Here is a 15,317-nt window from a genome sequence, read left to right as displayed (position 1 = left end):
CGCTGCTGCGCTCTGTCAATGAACTTCCGGTTAGAGTGTACCCCCCAGCCTCGTTTTGGATTTCAAGATGGAGGCGCGGTGAATAAGGTCCATAGATTGGGCAAAGAAATCCTGAATACTGATTTTTCAAAGGTTTTACGGACAGATGAAATGAGTGTCTCTTGATGGACCGGATGGATGTTCCTGTGGCTGGATCACTAATGGACAGAGGGCAGCACTTCAAGTCAGGCGCCAGCCAGGTGGAGGAGGGGTACTGGTATGGGCTGTTTATTAAGGATGAGGTAGTCATTAAGGATGAGGTAGTTGGATGGATGTTCCTGTGGCTGGATCACTAATGGACAGAGGGCAGCACTTCAAGTCAGGCGCCAGCCAGGTGGAGGAGGGGTACTGGTATGGGCTGTTTATTAAGGATGAGGTAGTCATTAAGGATGAGGTAGTTGGACCTTTTCGGGTTGAAGATGGACTGAAACTGAACTCCCATACCTACTGCCAGTTTCTGGAAGATACATTCTTCAAGCAGTGGTACAGGAAGAAGTCCTCAGCATTCAAGAAGGCCATGTTCTTTATGCAGGACAATGCTCCATCACATGCATCCAAGTACTCCACTGCTTGGCTAGCAAGCAAGGGCATCAAAGATGCCCGAATAATGACATGGCCTCCTTACTTACCTGACATAAATCTATTTGGGTATGACAGCTAGTTTAAAAAAATCTTGAGAGACCTTTTTTTGCTTTCAACTCGGACAATGCTCTACCCTGTAACATTTCCCTAGGTTCTTATTGTACAAGAGAAAGTACTGCATTATCCTTAAGTACTGCATTATGCTTTCTGTCGATATACCTGAATATACAATATACATTTCTCTGAAGGTGGTCCCATTTTCTCAGATGTATTGTTTTGGACTAATATTACAAATAAAAAGGCAATACATTTAAATTATTCAATCGCAGCAGAATAAAAAAAGGCTTGGTCTGAAAAATTCTGTTATTTGGGGAAATTTCAATAGCAGATCTGGCCCTTTCATTGTGGTTGTGGCAAAAGAGGAATGTAACAAAAGAGGAACGTGGTCATTCATGAAAGATAACGCAGTCCTATTTTGTAATAGCTTACTGCTGCTTCTATTTAAAACAAGTTACAAAAGGATCCTAATTAGAACTGTGTACAGTCTACAAGGTGGAGTCACCAGGGTACAGTCATCAGGGTACAGTCATCAGGGTACAGTCATCAGGGTACAGTGTACAGCAGTGTACTGTCATCAGCACCGTCACACGTGGCCCCACATTTTTAACTCTAACATATTGAATCAAGACATGTCATGTCTTTGCTTGATTCCAATTCTGCCACTAAGCTGTCACAGTGGAGACTGGGCCCAGCAAAAGCAATACCATCCAACATTTATCTGACAGTTTAGCACCAATTCCTCACTATACACACATACACATACAAACACACACTCCACAGCCGGCACAAAAACACCCAAAGAGAAATGTGAGAGTGAGCGTTCAAAAGTCAAGCTAGTCACAGTATCTTGTACTGGTTGAATCATTGATGTTGTGTTGGCCTGCTCTCATTCATCACACAACCAGCCACCAGGCCTGGGGAGTCCAACTAAACAGAGCTTCCACTGGAACTCCCTCTCACCTCCCCTCCCCTCTCTCCATTTGCTTTCCCTTCTCTCCCTCTTCTCTTTCACCCCTTTCTCTCTTTCTCTCTTTCTCCCTCTCTTCCTCTTCTTCTCTCTCACTGGCACGTAAGACTGAGTGTGAGCACAGCCAGTCATGCTGGATTACAGTGGCCCTGTGGCACACACAAAACTGGCCCTAGGAGAGAGATCGGGAGACGAAGGAGGCAGGGAGATGGTGGCTGAGGGGGAATGATGGGTCACATAAAGGTGGAGTGAAAAGGAAGAGGCAAACAAAGGGATCTGAAACAGGTTTGTGGGTGCGAGCATGTTTGTGTGTTTGTTTGTGTCCGTGGATCTGCGCGTGGGTGTGCCTGCACGAGGATATCATTGCATCAGCGAGGTTAATCAGGTTCTAGATTCTCATTCACACGCTCTTGCATCACCAGCTGAAAGACAAATCTTACCAAGCCCACGAACCGGATCAATTGTTCAGGGAGATTTTATATTCTCCTCTGGCTTCCTGTTTGAGCAGGTAGACTCCACTAGGATGAGCTGTATATTCCCAGTCTGAGCAGGTAGACTCCACTAGGATGAGCTGTATATTCCCAGTCTGAGCTGGTAGACTCCACTAGGATGAGCTGTATATTCCCAGTCTTAGCTGGTAGACTACACTAGGATGAGCTGTATATTCCCAGTCTGAGCTGGTAGACTACACTTGGATGAGCTGTATATTCCCAGTCTGAGCTCAGACTTGACGACATGTCCTGGACCAGTCGGTGTGAAACAGCTCTACCCAAGATCACGAGGTCATCCCAGCCAGTTGAGGGAAAGGCATATGTGTTATTCCCATCCAACACCTAGCTGAGGTGTCGGTCTGAAATGTCATAAACACATGCATGCCGAAACACACACAAATGCAATCTGTCTGTATGTTTATCTCTATCTGTCTATCTATATATCTATCTGTCTGTCTGTCTGTCTGTCTATCTAGCTCTGTCTGTCTGTCTATCTAGCTCTGTCTGTCTGTCTATCTGTCTATGTCTGTCTGTCTGTCTGTATATCTGTCTGTCTGTCTACCTATCTCTATCTGTCTGTCTGTCTGTCTATCTGGCTATCTATCTATCTCTCTGTCTATCTCTATCTGTCTGTCCGTCTGTCTATCTATCTATATAGCTGTCTATCTCTATCTGTCTGTCTGTCTGTCTATCTATCCGTCTGTCTGTCTGTCTGTCTGTCTATCTGTCTGTCTGTCTGTCTGTCTATCTATCTGTCTGTCTGTCTGTCTGTCTGTCTGTCTATCTGTCGGTCTGTCTATCTGTCTGTCTGTCTGTCTGTCTGTCTGTCTATCTATCCATCTGTCTGTCTGTCTGTCTGTTTGTCTATCTATCTGTCTGTCTATCTGTCTGTCTATCTGTCTGTCGGTCTATCTATCCCCCCCTCCTGGTCAGACACACACCCACACGTTCTATCCTCCGGCAGGGCAGTCAGAGAGATTTTCTAAACGATGCTCAAGTGTTCTTAAATGAGGCAATCTGTCCTGCGTTACCATAACGGTTGCCATTAGCCTTCAGCCCTTCAGTCGGCACGTCCCCCGCACCCTTCACACACTCAAACAAACACAACCATGCTCTTATTCAACCCTCTGAAACTCTTTAGTCCTGGTAACCTCTGTGTGTCTAGTCATTCAGACCTGAGTCATCAAGACCTGTGTCCGTGTAGTCCTGGAGACATGTCTCCCTGTTGTCCTGGATACCGCTGTCCCCTCTGTCCCTGTTGTCCTGCATCCCTCTGTCCCTGTTGTCCTGGATACCGTTGTCCCCTCTGTCCCTGTATTCCTGGATCCCTCTGTCCCCTCTGTCCTTGTTTTCCTGGATACTTCTGTCCCCTCTGTCCCTGTATTCCTGGATCCCTCTGTCCCCTCTGTCCTTGTTGTCCTGGATACCTCTGTCCCCTCTGTCCTTGTAGTCCTGGATACTGCTGTCCCCTCTGTCCCTGTAGTCCTGGATACCTCTGTCCCCTCTGTCCTTGTAGTCCTGGATACTGCTGTCCCCTCTGTCCCTCTGTCCCTGTAGTCCTGGAAAACTCTTTCCCCTCTGTCCCTGTAGTCCTGGATCCCTCTGTCCCCTCTGTCCCTGTAGTCCTGGATCCCTCTGTCCCCTCTGTCCCTGTAGTCCTGGATACCTCTGTCCCCTCTGTCCTTGTAGTCCTGGATCCCTCTGTGCAGGGCCTGTGCGGGGCTTCATCTCTGGAGGTCCATGGGGTCACACTGCCTATGCACCGCAACTACTCACAGACTCAACTGTCACATGATGCTTCATGGCTCTCTTTCCCACCCTCTCTCTCTCTGGCACTCCCTGTCGTGTTCTCTCTCCTTTCCTCTCTCCCTCTTTCTGTCTCCCCTCTCAATTAAATACAATTCAATGGGGTTTTATTCGCATGGGAGACATTTGTTTACATTGCCAGAGCAAGTGGGAAATGAGAGAAAGAGAAGAAAAATAATAATGAACAAAAGTGTTTGTGTTTACGTGAGCCTGCCTGTCTAGTACTTCCTCTCCTGTGTTTTCGACTGTAACTGTGGCTCCGCTGTGGAGCTGGGTGGTCGAGGTGCGGTTTCAGTATGTGTTCTGTTTGGCAGGCCTGTCTCCCCTACTGTGCACTGTCCTCCCCCCTCTCCCCCTCTCCACCCATCACCTTTGCCCATTCTTAGACAGTGCCACGGGAGTCAGGACTAGTGATCCGGAGCCAGGCCTTTTTAATTGGCTGTGTTCTCATTAGGAGCAGTATGGGAAGGATCCAGGCAGCTGTCTCCCGTGCTCATGCCCCCTGCTTAGCCCCCCGGCCAGACCGTCAGCCCCTTCCCATCACCCCCCCCCCCCCCCCCCCCCCCCCCCCCAAGTGGGTCTTGCCCGTCCGGACCCTCACTGACTGCTCAACAGCCGTGTTATGTCCTCTGCTTAGCCCAGGCTCCTGGCACTATCCAAATCCCCCAGATACTCATGTCTATGCCTGGATGTGGACAGGAGGAATTAAAGTGAGAAATGCCACCCACCTCCCCACAGAGTGCATTAAAACCAGGACTAGCAGTTAGTTGCTTAGCAACAATACATTAAACAGGCAAGGCAGACAATCTTAAGAAGTGGATTATAGCTAACCTAGGCTAGAGTCAGCCACAGTACATACCTAGCTGTGACACTCAAGCTGAGTTTAATCAATCAATCATGTAGAGATAAATGTATGATATTAAAGAAGGTTGGTTGTTATTACCTGTTTAGATGAGGAAATCAATGATGCTTTGCTGGATCAGCTAGGTACAGTATGTCGCATCTAGCTAGCCAATGTTACTTAGCTATCCTGTTCAGTTTACCTTTACAGGTGCTGGTCATAAAATTAGAATATCATCAAAAAGTTGATTTATATCAGTAATTCCATTCAAAAAGTGAAACTAGGATAATGTATACATTCATTCCACACAGACTGATATATTTCAAGTGTTTATTTCTTTTAATTTTGATAATTATAACTGACAACTAATGAAAACCCCAAATTCAGTATCTCAAAAAAATATTGTGAAAAGGTTCAATATTGAAGACACCTGGTGCCACACTCTAATCAGCTAATTAACTCAAAACACCTGCAAAGGCCTTTAAATGGTCTCCCAGTCTAGTTCTGTAGGCTACACAATCATGGGGAAGACTGATGACTTGACATTGCTAAAGAGGCTGGCTGTTCACAGAGCCAAGTGTCCAAGCACATTAATAGAGAGGCGATGGGAAGGAAAAGATATGGTAGAAAAAAGTGTACAAGCAATAGGGATAACCGCACCCTGGAGAGGATTGTGAAACAAAACCCATTCAAAAATGTGGGGGAGATTCACAAAGAGTGGACTGCAGCTGGAGTCAATGCTTCAAGAACCACCACACACAGATGTATGCAAGACATGGGTTTCAGCTGTTGCATTCCTTGTGTCAAGCCACTCTTGAACAAGACACAGCGTCAGAAGCGTCTCGCCTGGGTTAAAGACAAAAAGGACTGGACTGCTGCTGAGTGGTCCAAAGTTATGTTCTCTGATGAAAGTACATTTTGCATTTCCTTTGGAAATCAAGGTCCCAGAGTCTGGAAGAAGAGAGGAGAGGCACAGAATCCACATTGCTTGAAGTCCAGTGTAAAGTTTCCACAGTCAGTGATGGTTTGGGGTGCCATGTCATCTGCTGGTGTTGGTCCACTGTGTTTTCTGAGGTCCAAGGTCAACACAGCTGTCTACCAGGAAGTTTTAGAGCACTTCATGCTTCCTGCTGCTGACCAACTTTATGGTGATGCAGATTTCATTTTCCAACAGGACTTGGCACCAGTACATGGTTTAAGGACCATGGTATCCCTGTTCTTAATTGGCCAGCAAACTCGCTTGACCTTAACCCTATAGAAAATCTTTGGGGTATTGTGAAGAGGAAGATGTGATACGCCAGACCCAACAATGCAGAAGAGCTGAAGGCCACTATCAGAGCAACCTGGGCTCTCATAACACCTGAGCAGTGCCACAGACTAATCGACTCCATGCCACACCGCATTGCTGCAGTAATTCAGGCAAAAGGAGCCCCAACTAAGTATTGAGTGCTGTACATGTTCATACTTTTCATGTTCATATTTTTCAGTTGGCCAACATTTCTAAAAATCTTTTTTTTGTATTGGTCTTAAGTAATATTCAAATTTTATACTGAATTTGGGATTTTCATTAGTTGTCAGTTATAATCATCACAATTAAAAGAAATAAACATTTTAAATATATCAGTCTGTGTGCAATGAATGAATATAATATAAAAGTTTCACTTTTTGAATGGAATTACTGATATAAATCACCTTTTTGATGATTTTCTAATTTTATGACCAGCAACTGTATTTAATCAGTGAAAAATGCTTTGAGAACAGGTCCTCTATTACAAATAATAAGTAAAACAACAAATAGTAATTTCTTAATGATAATACACGTTCATGTATCATGTGAATGCTCCTGGGGTGAGCAAGGTCTCCTGCACTCTGTCAGCGCACCGGGTTGCCAGATAGAATTGATATGTTACTGCACAATCACAGTTTAAATCCAGCACAAATTCAATTTTTGCTATAAAACCATATCTATAAATCAACGAGTTCAAATAACGAGATCAACTAATCAGGATTATTTGCAAATCTGTCTGTCAAAATTGATCAGTCGATCAGAACAAATGGTGAAACTTGGTTTTCATTTGAACCTATTAAAACATGTAGTTAATATATGCATGTGAGGCTTTCCAATTAGCTATTCAAAAGAAACTTATTTGCAGGTCCACTGTTCTACAATAAACCTACACACTGTTCTACAATAAACCTACACACTGTTCTAAGTACAATAAACCTACACACTGTTCTACAATAAACCTACACACTGTTCTACAATAAACCTACACACTGTTCTACAATAAACCTACACACTGTTCTAAGTACAATAAACCTACACACTGTTCTAAGTACAATAAACCTACACACTGTTCTACAATAAACCTACACACTGTTCTACAATAAACCTACACACTGTTCTAAGTACAATAAACCTACACACTATTCTACAATAAACCTACACACTGTTCTACAATAAACCCACACACTGTTCTAAGTACAATAAACCAACATGTGTTCTGAAATACCTTTTCTTTTTCCGCTACAGACCAATCCATTACTATCACTTAAAATGTGTTGTTTTATTTTAATTTGATACAGCTCAGGAGTAGGCTGTTTTATTTTAATTTGATATAGCTCAGGTGTATATATTTTAATTTTAATTAGATATAACTCAGGTTTATGTTGTTTTATATTAATTAGATAGAGCTCTGGTTTATGTTGTTTTATTTTAATTAGATATAGCTCAGGTGTATGTTGTTTTATTCTAATTAGATATAGCTCAGGTTTAGGTTGTTTTATTTTAATTAGATATACATCAAGTTTAGGTTGTTTTATTTTAATTAGATATAGCACTGGTTTAGGATATTTTATTTTAATTAGATATAGCACTGGTTTAGGATATTTAATTTTAATTAGATATAGAGCAGGTGTATGTTATTTTATTTTAATTGGATTCGGCTCAGGTGTATATTGTTTTATTTTAATTTAATTTGGCCCAGGTGGTCGTTTTTTTTTTTTGCAGAAGTCGGATGCATTTGTACAGTCGCAGGAGTTAGATAACGCTACAAGAACCTTTAACAGAAAGAAAAGCCAGAGAGAGGAGAGAGCAGGAGAAAGGGAGACATAAATGGAATGAGCGTAGGGATGCTGGAGCTCTATAAATGATTCTGTGATAAGCATTGTGATAGGACAGAGCCTAGAGAGGACGGAGAGAGGGAGGGGGGGGGGAGGATGAAGAAGAAAGGCACCGGGAAGATTGGAGTGCTGAGTAAACAGATTGATTATTGAATTTGATAGAGAAAAGGCGGAGACAAGGACCGTTTCCAGATGGCTCGCTCCAAGATAAAGGGAGCGAACGGAAGATAGCCCCAAAGGGAAGTCTTCTGAGAGAAGAGAGGGTTGGTAGTGAGGAGAGAGAGATGATGGGAGAGGAAGATGAGGGAGATGATGGTTGAGGAAGATGAGAGATATTAGGGGAGAGGAAGTGGAGTAAGAGGATGGAGAAGAGGGGAAATGAAGAGGAGGGAGACGAGGGGAGAGGAAGAGGAGGGGAGAGGAAGAGGAGGGGAGAGGAAGAGGAGGGAGATGAGGGGAAAGGAAGAGGAGGGAGATGAGGGGAAAGGAAGAGGAGGGAGATGAGGGGAAAGGAAGAGGAGGGGAGAGGAAGAGGAGGGAGATGAGGGGAAAGGGAGGGAGGTGAGGGCAGAGGAAGATGAGGGGAGAGGAAGAGGAGGTAGGTGAGGGGAGAGGAAGGGGACGAAGATGAGGGGAGAGGAAAAGGAGGGAGATGAGGGGAGAGGAAAAGGGGACAAATTAGGTGCAAGAGGGAGCTTAGTTTGAAAGAGGCACAAAATATTTCCAACTTTCATGGGCTGTTATAAGCAATAATAGCCAGAAACAGCCAAATGAGGAGCCAGGAGGGCTGTCAACTGGTGAGACAGCTTCCACATTATAAATGTAAAAGGCACGCACACTTCCACAGACATACACAATCACATGCACTACACACTAAAACGTGTATGCCAAGCCACACCTATCTTTGAAATATTATTTTAAATCCTAACTCCAGATCAGGATTGCAGACATGGCTTGTTTACGATTGTGCGTTGCGCTTCGTTGTGCCGTAATCATTGAATTGTAGCCAACACTTTCATGCTGCCTGCTGAATCATGAGTCTTAAACCGGTGAGTAAACCCACAGAGAGACTAATGCAATTACTGTAAGCTGACTCTGTACACACAACAATCATCAAAAGGTCAAAGAAGACGATTCATTTCTCATCTGTTTTTATTAGTACATGTTAATTTGCTTGGTGGGTAGAGAGTTGTTGACAAATGCGTCCTGATAAAGCATTTGGTTCTCATATTTATTTGCCCTTGTAAAGCACACAGAACTCCTGCTATGTTAGCACTGTCTTCACTTAAACATGCGCGCACATGGCACAGAAACCTTGGTGTGTGTGTGTGTGTGTGTGTGTGTGTGTGTGTGTGTGTGTGTGATTTCCAGTGTTACGTAAGTGACATTGATCCTTTCTGGATGCTTGGTCAGCAGTAGCCCTTTGTGCTGTTCTATCAGCCTGTAGGAAAGGATGTGTTATACTGTACTGCCATGGTGACTGACTGACTGGTTGACTGACTGTGTCCATTTATGGCCACAACCATGGTGACTGACAGACTGGTTGACTGACTGACTGACTGGGTAACTGACTGAGCCCCTCTCTGGTCAATACCATGCTGACTGATTGACAATTTACTGGGGCCTCTGGTCACTACCAAGCTGTGTGGCAGGCTGACATATTGACTGACTGGCTGACTGATTGACTGACTGGCTAAATTAAGAACTGACTGGTTCCTTTAGTCACTACCATGCTGGTTGGCTGACTGACTGGTTAGCTGAATGTGTTCCTGTCTGGTCACTACCGTGGTGACTGATTGACTGACTGGCTAAATGATTGGTTAAATGAACAACTGACTGGATCCTTTAGTCACTACCACGCTGGTTGGCTTACTGACTGGTTGGCTTACTGACTGGTTGGCTGACTGGTTGACTGTCTGGCTCCTTGCCCCGGTCCCTTATTTTTGCATCCCTGGTCTCCCTGGTCCCTCCGTCTCAGGATTAGAAGGAGTCATTTTGACACGTTCATTAAACAGCATCATAATCTTCCATGGACCAGTGAGCAGAGCAGATCCCTGCCCCGGGATGGGTACACACACACACACACACACACACTGGCCATTGTACAGTCCGGACTCTATGTTAAGGGCGCAGAGAAGGTTTACAGGCTTAGACTCAGTGGTGGTAATTACAAACAGACATACTGACACACACTCCTCTATCTGGTCCTTACTGGTTCTGATTGGCCAGGTTTATAGGGAACTTTGTGATGGAATAGGTCTGGCAATAACCTTTGAGGCTGTGGTGTAGCCGTGTCTACTAGACCCACAACCCTCCAATGATTGTATTTCTGTTTTATTGGAGGGAATGAATGGTGGGTAGAGAGATGGGATCTCTTTACTATTCCTCTGGGAGCGTAAGTGGATATAGATTAAAAGCTTTATTAAAAACAAAGACTGTAAAACAGCAAGCAACAGAGGCTGAGAAATACGTAAAGATGGAAAATTAGGGAGCGGCAGATGGAGTGAGGGGAGGGGGATGAGGAGAGGATGAAGACTGGATGAGGAGCGGCAGATGGAGAGGAGGATGAGGAGAGGATGGGCAGAGCAAGCGCGGAGCGGAGGTGTTGCTGGCACAACAGAAGACACGGATGAGGTGGGACATGCAAGCGTCATGCAGCGTCAGTAATCCGTGGTTCTGTCAGCCTGACAGAACCACAGTCACACACACATTCTGCCTGACAGAACCACAGTCACAGACACGTTCTGCCTGACAGAACCACAGTCACACACACGTTCTGCCTGACAGAACCACAGTCACACACACGTTCTGCCTGACAGAACCACAGTCACACACACATTCTGCCTGACAGAACCACAGTCACACACACATTCTGCCTGACAGAACCACAGTCACAGGCACGTTCGGCCTGACAGAACCACAGTCACACACACATTCTGCCTGAAAGAACCACAATCACACACACATTCTGCCTGACAGAACCACAGTCACAGGCACGTTCGGCCTGACAGAACCACAGTCACACACACATTCTGCCTGAAAGAACCACAATCACACACACATTCTGCCTGAAAGAACCACAATCACACACACATTCTGCCAGACAGAACCACAGTCACAAACAAATTCTGCCTGACAGAACCACAGTCACACACACATTCTGCCTGACAGAACCACAGTCACACACACATTCTGCCTGACAGAACCACAGTCACAGGCACGTTCGGCCTGACAGAACCACAGTCACACACTCATTCTGCCTGACAGAACCACAGTCACAAACAAGTTCTGCCTGACAGAATCACCGTCCACACACATTCTGTATAAATACACAGTCCACAGACCAATTGTCTTAAAGTGGGGTTTGCTTATTTTAAGAGAGAGAATTAAATGCTAGATAGACTAATCTTGCTTTGCATAATTATTTCCAAGGCGTCTGTATTTACTCTGGCATGTTTGAGACGTACCATCCAGGATTGCAGCCGTCAGTTGTGGGAAAACCGAGCGTTATTCGTGTTCACTGCTCAGGTACTTGATACCGTTCCAACAGAATTGTGTTCGCACTTGCAAAACTCAGGGGTGGCTCTATCGAAAATGTGCTATTGAAAACAAACTATCGAAATCTGCAAGTTTACACAACAAAATAATCTGGCGTCTTAAGTCTTCCTCGACATGTCTTGGAAAATGTAGTGTAAACAAGCTCTGAAGTGTTAGGGGAACATAGAAACCCCACGTATTCTCTTCCTGTGTTTTTGCCTGGTCTTATAGCTTAGCAGAGCCACTGAATTGTACTTAATGGGAGAGATGGACAGTAAGGGACACACAAGCAGACAGAGAGGCACAGAGACAATGTCATGAACTGGCAACTCAGCCAGCTCACCCACTGGGGTTTGTGCTCTCCCTTCGCACTCTTCTCTCTCCTCTCTCTTCTCTCACACTCTTTACTCTCTTTCTCTCTCTCTCTCTCGCTGTCCTTTCTCTCTTTTCTCCTTCTCGCTCTTCTTTCTCTCTCTATCTTGGTCTCTACCTTCCTTCCGTCCCAGTGCTTGATCCCTCCCTCCCTCTCTTGTCTGTTTCCAAGTCTTCCCTCTCTGGTTCTCAGTCAGTGTGAGGTGTGAGTGAACAGGGAGGAAGACAGAGATGGATGGAGTGATGGAATGACATGGAGTAGAGGGACAGAGGGCTCAGAGATGGAGGATGTTGAGGAACCCTCAGGTGGGCGTTAGTCTCCTCTTCCCCTCCCTTTACACGTCCTTCATGTTTCCATGTTTTCCATTAGGCTGTAATACAACGTTCTGTTCATTCTTTCCTTCTGTTTGTCGGACTGCCTTTCTGTCGTTGTACTTCTGTGTGTTAAATGTGTTGGTGTATGCTTGGCGACATCTGCTATTTAAACCTGGAGCGTTTGGTGAGAGTGTTTCTCTCATTGCAGTCACGTAGCTCTGATGCCTGTTGACACTGAGGGCAGCTTTGCTTCCAGTATTCTGCTGCTGGGAAAGGCTCTGGTCTGGTGTTAGATGTGCCTTTGGGATCTTTGACCATTTAGATATGTTGTGAATATAGTGTGTGTGTGTGTGTGTGTGTGTGTGTGTATATATGTGTTTGTGTGGTAGGGGTATAATAACACAAAATATTTATGGTTTAGTGTTTAGATTTTGTCTAAAACCTATGATGCTTTTAGGTTTAGGCTTTATGGGTTAGATTTAGGGTGAGGCAATAAGGGAAAGTAAACTGAAGGTTAGGATTAGAGTTAAACATACATGGATCAAACACTCCCCAGTACGTGATATAAATCTTCTCAACATACAGTTCTTAAGATTTTCAGAGGCCCTTTTTGCGAAATTCGATTTTTGCAAATGATCACTATTTGTTTTTAAAGAAACGACTAGCTGCTCCACCGGTGATGCCTTCAGAATTGTTCCCCTCATTAACCAAATGGAGTGGGCACGTCATTGCCTGCCTGTCTACACAGGCTGCGTGGCTACACATACTGAAATAAGGATTACTCGTTGTTGCTCTAGAAAGTGGTGTCTGCACAGAACTAGCTCTGAGAATCAGGCCCTGTGGAATTGGCGGTGTGGTTACTCGAGAATCGCTGTGTGCCTTTTAGAAATTAGTCCAGAAACCAGGGCAAAGTAAGAAGTAAAACAAGTTGGGTGCTGTATGTGGCTTGTGCAACTAGACAGCCAGATATCAGAAAATGATTGTTGACCGAAACCTAGATAGATGTTTTTCTTTCCCGGATAAACTTAAAACACCCAAGTGAGACTGTGACATTGTTGAACACGTTGAACCAGGAGATCAAGTAAACATCATGTAAACACGTTTGTTAGCATTAGGCTAACAACGTGAGTCTGGTAGATACGCTGTGTGAAGGTGGACAGAGTGTACTGAACGTTTGCCATGTGAGCCGTTCCTATTGGCACTCCATTCCCGTTACCAATGAGATGTCACAGAACCAAGAGAGGTCTCACTGCCTTACTGACACTTCCTCTCTCTCATTTTCTCTCTTTGTATCTTTTTCTCTCTGTCTTTTTCTTTCTTTCTTTCTGTTTGAGCTGACTGCCATAGTTGGAAGACATTATCTAGACAGGTGGTAGTGGGCGGGTCTACTTACTTAATTATCATCTGATTGTAATGCAGCATTACCCTCCACATTCAATATTGGACTGTAATGTGAAGCCTCTTTGATGATGTCACACCTGTACAGGGGCTCAAAAAGCCAGTCAGGCATGGAGGAGTGGGACCAGCATCTGGTCTGCCTGGAGATATGTACCTGCCAACCTGTCTGTCTCCCAATATGTCTGCCTGTCTGTCTGCGTGTCTACCATCCTGTCAGTCTGCCTATCTGCTTCTCTGTCTGCCAACCTGTCTGTCTGTCGGTCTGCCAACATGTCTGTCTGTCTACCGTCCTGTCAGTCTGCCTGTCTGCTTGCCTGTCTGCCAACTTGTTAGTCTGTCTGTCTGTCGGTCTTCCAAAATGTCTGCCTGTCTGTCTGCCAACCTGTCTGTCTGTCAACATGTCTGCCTGTCTGTCTGATTGTCTCTCTGTCTGCCAACCTGTCTGCCTGTTTGTCTGTCTGTCTGTCTGTCTCTTGGTGGGTTTTGTCTGTGCTCTCTCTGTCTTTCTGTCTGTCTGTCTGTGCTCTCTCTGGCTCTTATTATCCCTCAGAATCGAGGACCTCTCCTCTCTTACTGTGTCTCCCCTTCATCTCTCTGTGTTTTTAATCACAAACACACCAGTAGACAGTGTGTGTGTGTGTGTGTGTGTGTGTGCGCGCGCATGTCTGTGTGTGTGTGTAAGGGTCTCTGTGTGTGTGTGTATCCATGGTGGTGTGTGTTTGTGTGTGTGCAATGATCCCCGAATTAACGGTTGGCCCCATGTTCCCTTCCTCTATCTCCTGCTTTTAGATAATAAAAAAATTATGTTAATTAGTCAGGCAAGCCTCCGCAGATTAACCCATTATTTATTTATGCCTCTTATTCGATTTCCTCACTGAATAGAACTAGGCGACTAATAAAGGGATGATGTGTTTTGTGTGTTCGCCCAACATTCACGCAGACACACACACACACACAAATCACTTATTTAGGGGGAAGACAAAGAGGTGTGTGTTTTTCCACACCACTTGTTACCAAAACAACAGAGAGAGAGAGAGAGAGAGAGAGAGAGAGAGAGAGAGAGAGGGAGAGGGAGGGAGGGGGAGGGAGGGAGGGAGGCAGGGAGTAAGAGAGAGAGAGACAGGGAGAGAGAGAGTGGCCACAGCTACTGAGGAGAATTACCGTGAGTTCAGGTGTGGTGATTCTGGACAGACTGTGCTTGCATCCGTCCATTTATCCTCCTGCCTGTCTGTCTACCGATCAGTCTTACTCACCAGACACTTGACTCTAAATCCAGTGACAATCCAATTCCAGTGTGCATTTATGCAGGAAACATCCTGGAAGCTACTTAGTGACTTGTCACCACTGAGAAGATGAAAGACAGGACATGAAAGAAAGAGAAAACGAGAGAGAACAAGAGAGATTAGGAGCTCATCCCATCATTGGACAGGCATTTGAATCAGTTAGGGAAGACAACAGTGTTTTCGTTATGGAAATCTCAGAGTAGAGAAGCAAACAAACCACATCATTAGGACAAGAAACTGATGGCAGGGGGATGAGTCAGAGATGGAGGGATGACAGATAGGTAGACTGATGTTAATGAGCAGATAAGAGGGGATGAGGACTCACTGACCACATTTACAGGCACACTATTTAATCATCTCTTAATTTTGTTCTTTTAATTGGTAAAACCAATTACCATTAAACATTTTGCCTGGGAACAATCTTTCCACTGTAGTGGAATAATTGCGTTTGATCTACTGAAGTGAAACTGACAACATGTGCAGACTAGATTTGACTACTATTG

The 15,317-nt window shown here is 44.8% G+C and overlaps 1 protein-coding gene across 11 annotated transcripts in view; it reads left to right on the top strand.

Annotated features, from left to right (window-relative positions):
• The window catches only part of si:ch211-278a6.1 (SRC kinase signaling inhibitor 1), a 136,564-nt gene that overhangs the window by 36,720 nt on the left and 84,527 nt on the right, over positions 1 to 15,317 (top strand). For 4 of the 11 annotated variants that reach the window (XM_029123649.2, XM_029123648.2, XM_029123643.2 and 1 more), the window contains exon 1: positions 11,998 to 12,124. The exons of 2 other annotated variants lie outside the window; for them this stretch is intronic. In XM_029123649.2, coding sequence (XP_028979482.2) covers positions 12,067 to 12,124 — 58 coding nt within the window. In that variant the 5' untranslated portion in view covers positions 11,998 to 12,066. Of the gene's footprint in view, positions 1 to 11,997; positions 12,125 to 15,317 lie in introns of those variants that run through there. 5 more of the 11 variants (XM_029123645.2, XM_020051007.3, XM_029123644.2 and 2 more) reach the window with 2 other exon arrangements.

Source organism: Esox lucius, chromosome 11, assembly GCF_011004845.1.
Source record: "Esox lucius isolate fEsoLuc1 chromosome 11, fEsoLuc1.pri, whole genome shotgun sequence".
Classification (NCBI taxonomy): Eukaryota; Metazoa; Chordata; class Actinopteri; order Esociformes; family Esocidae; genus Esox; species Esox lucius.
This window is presented reverse-complemented; position numbering and strand designations above follow the sequence as displayed.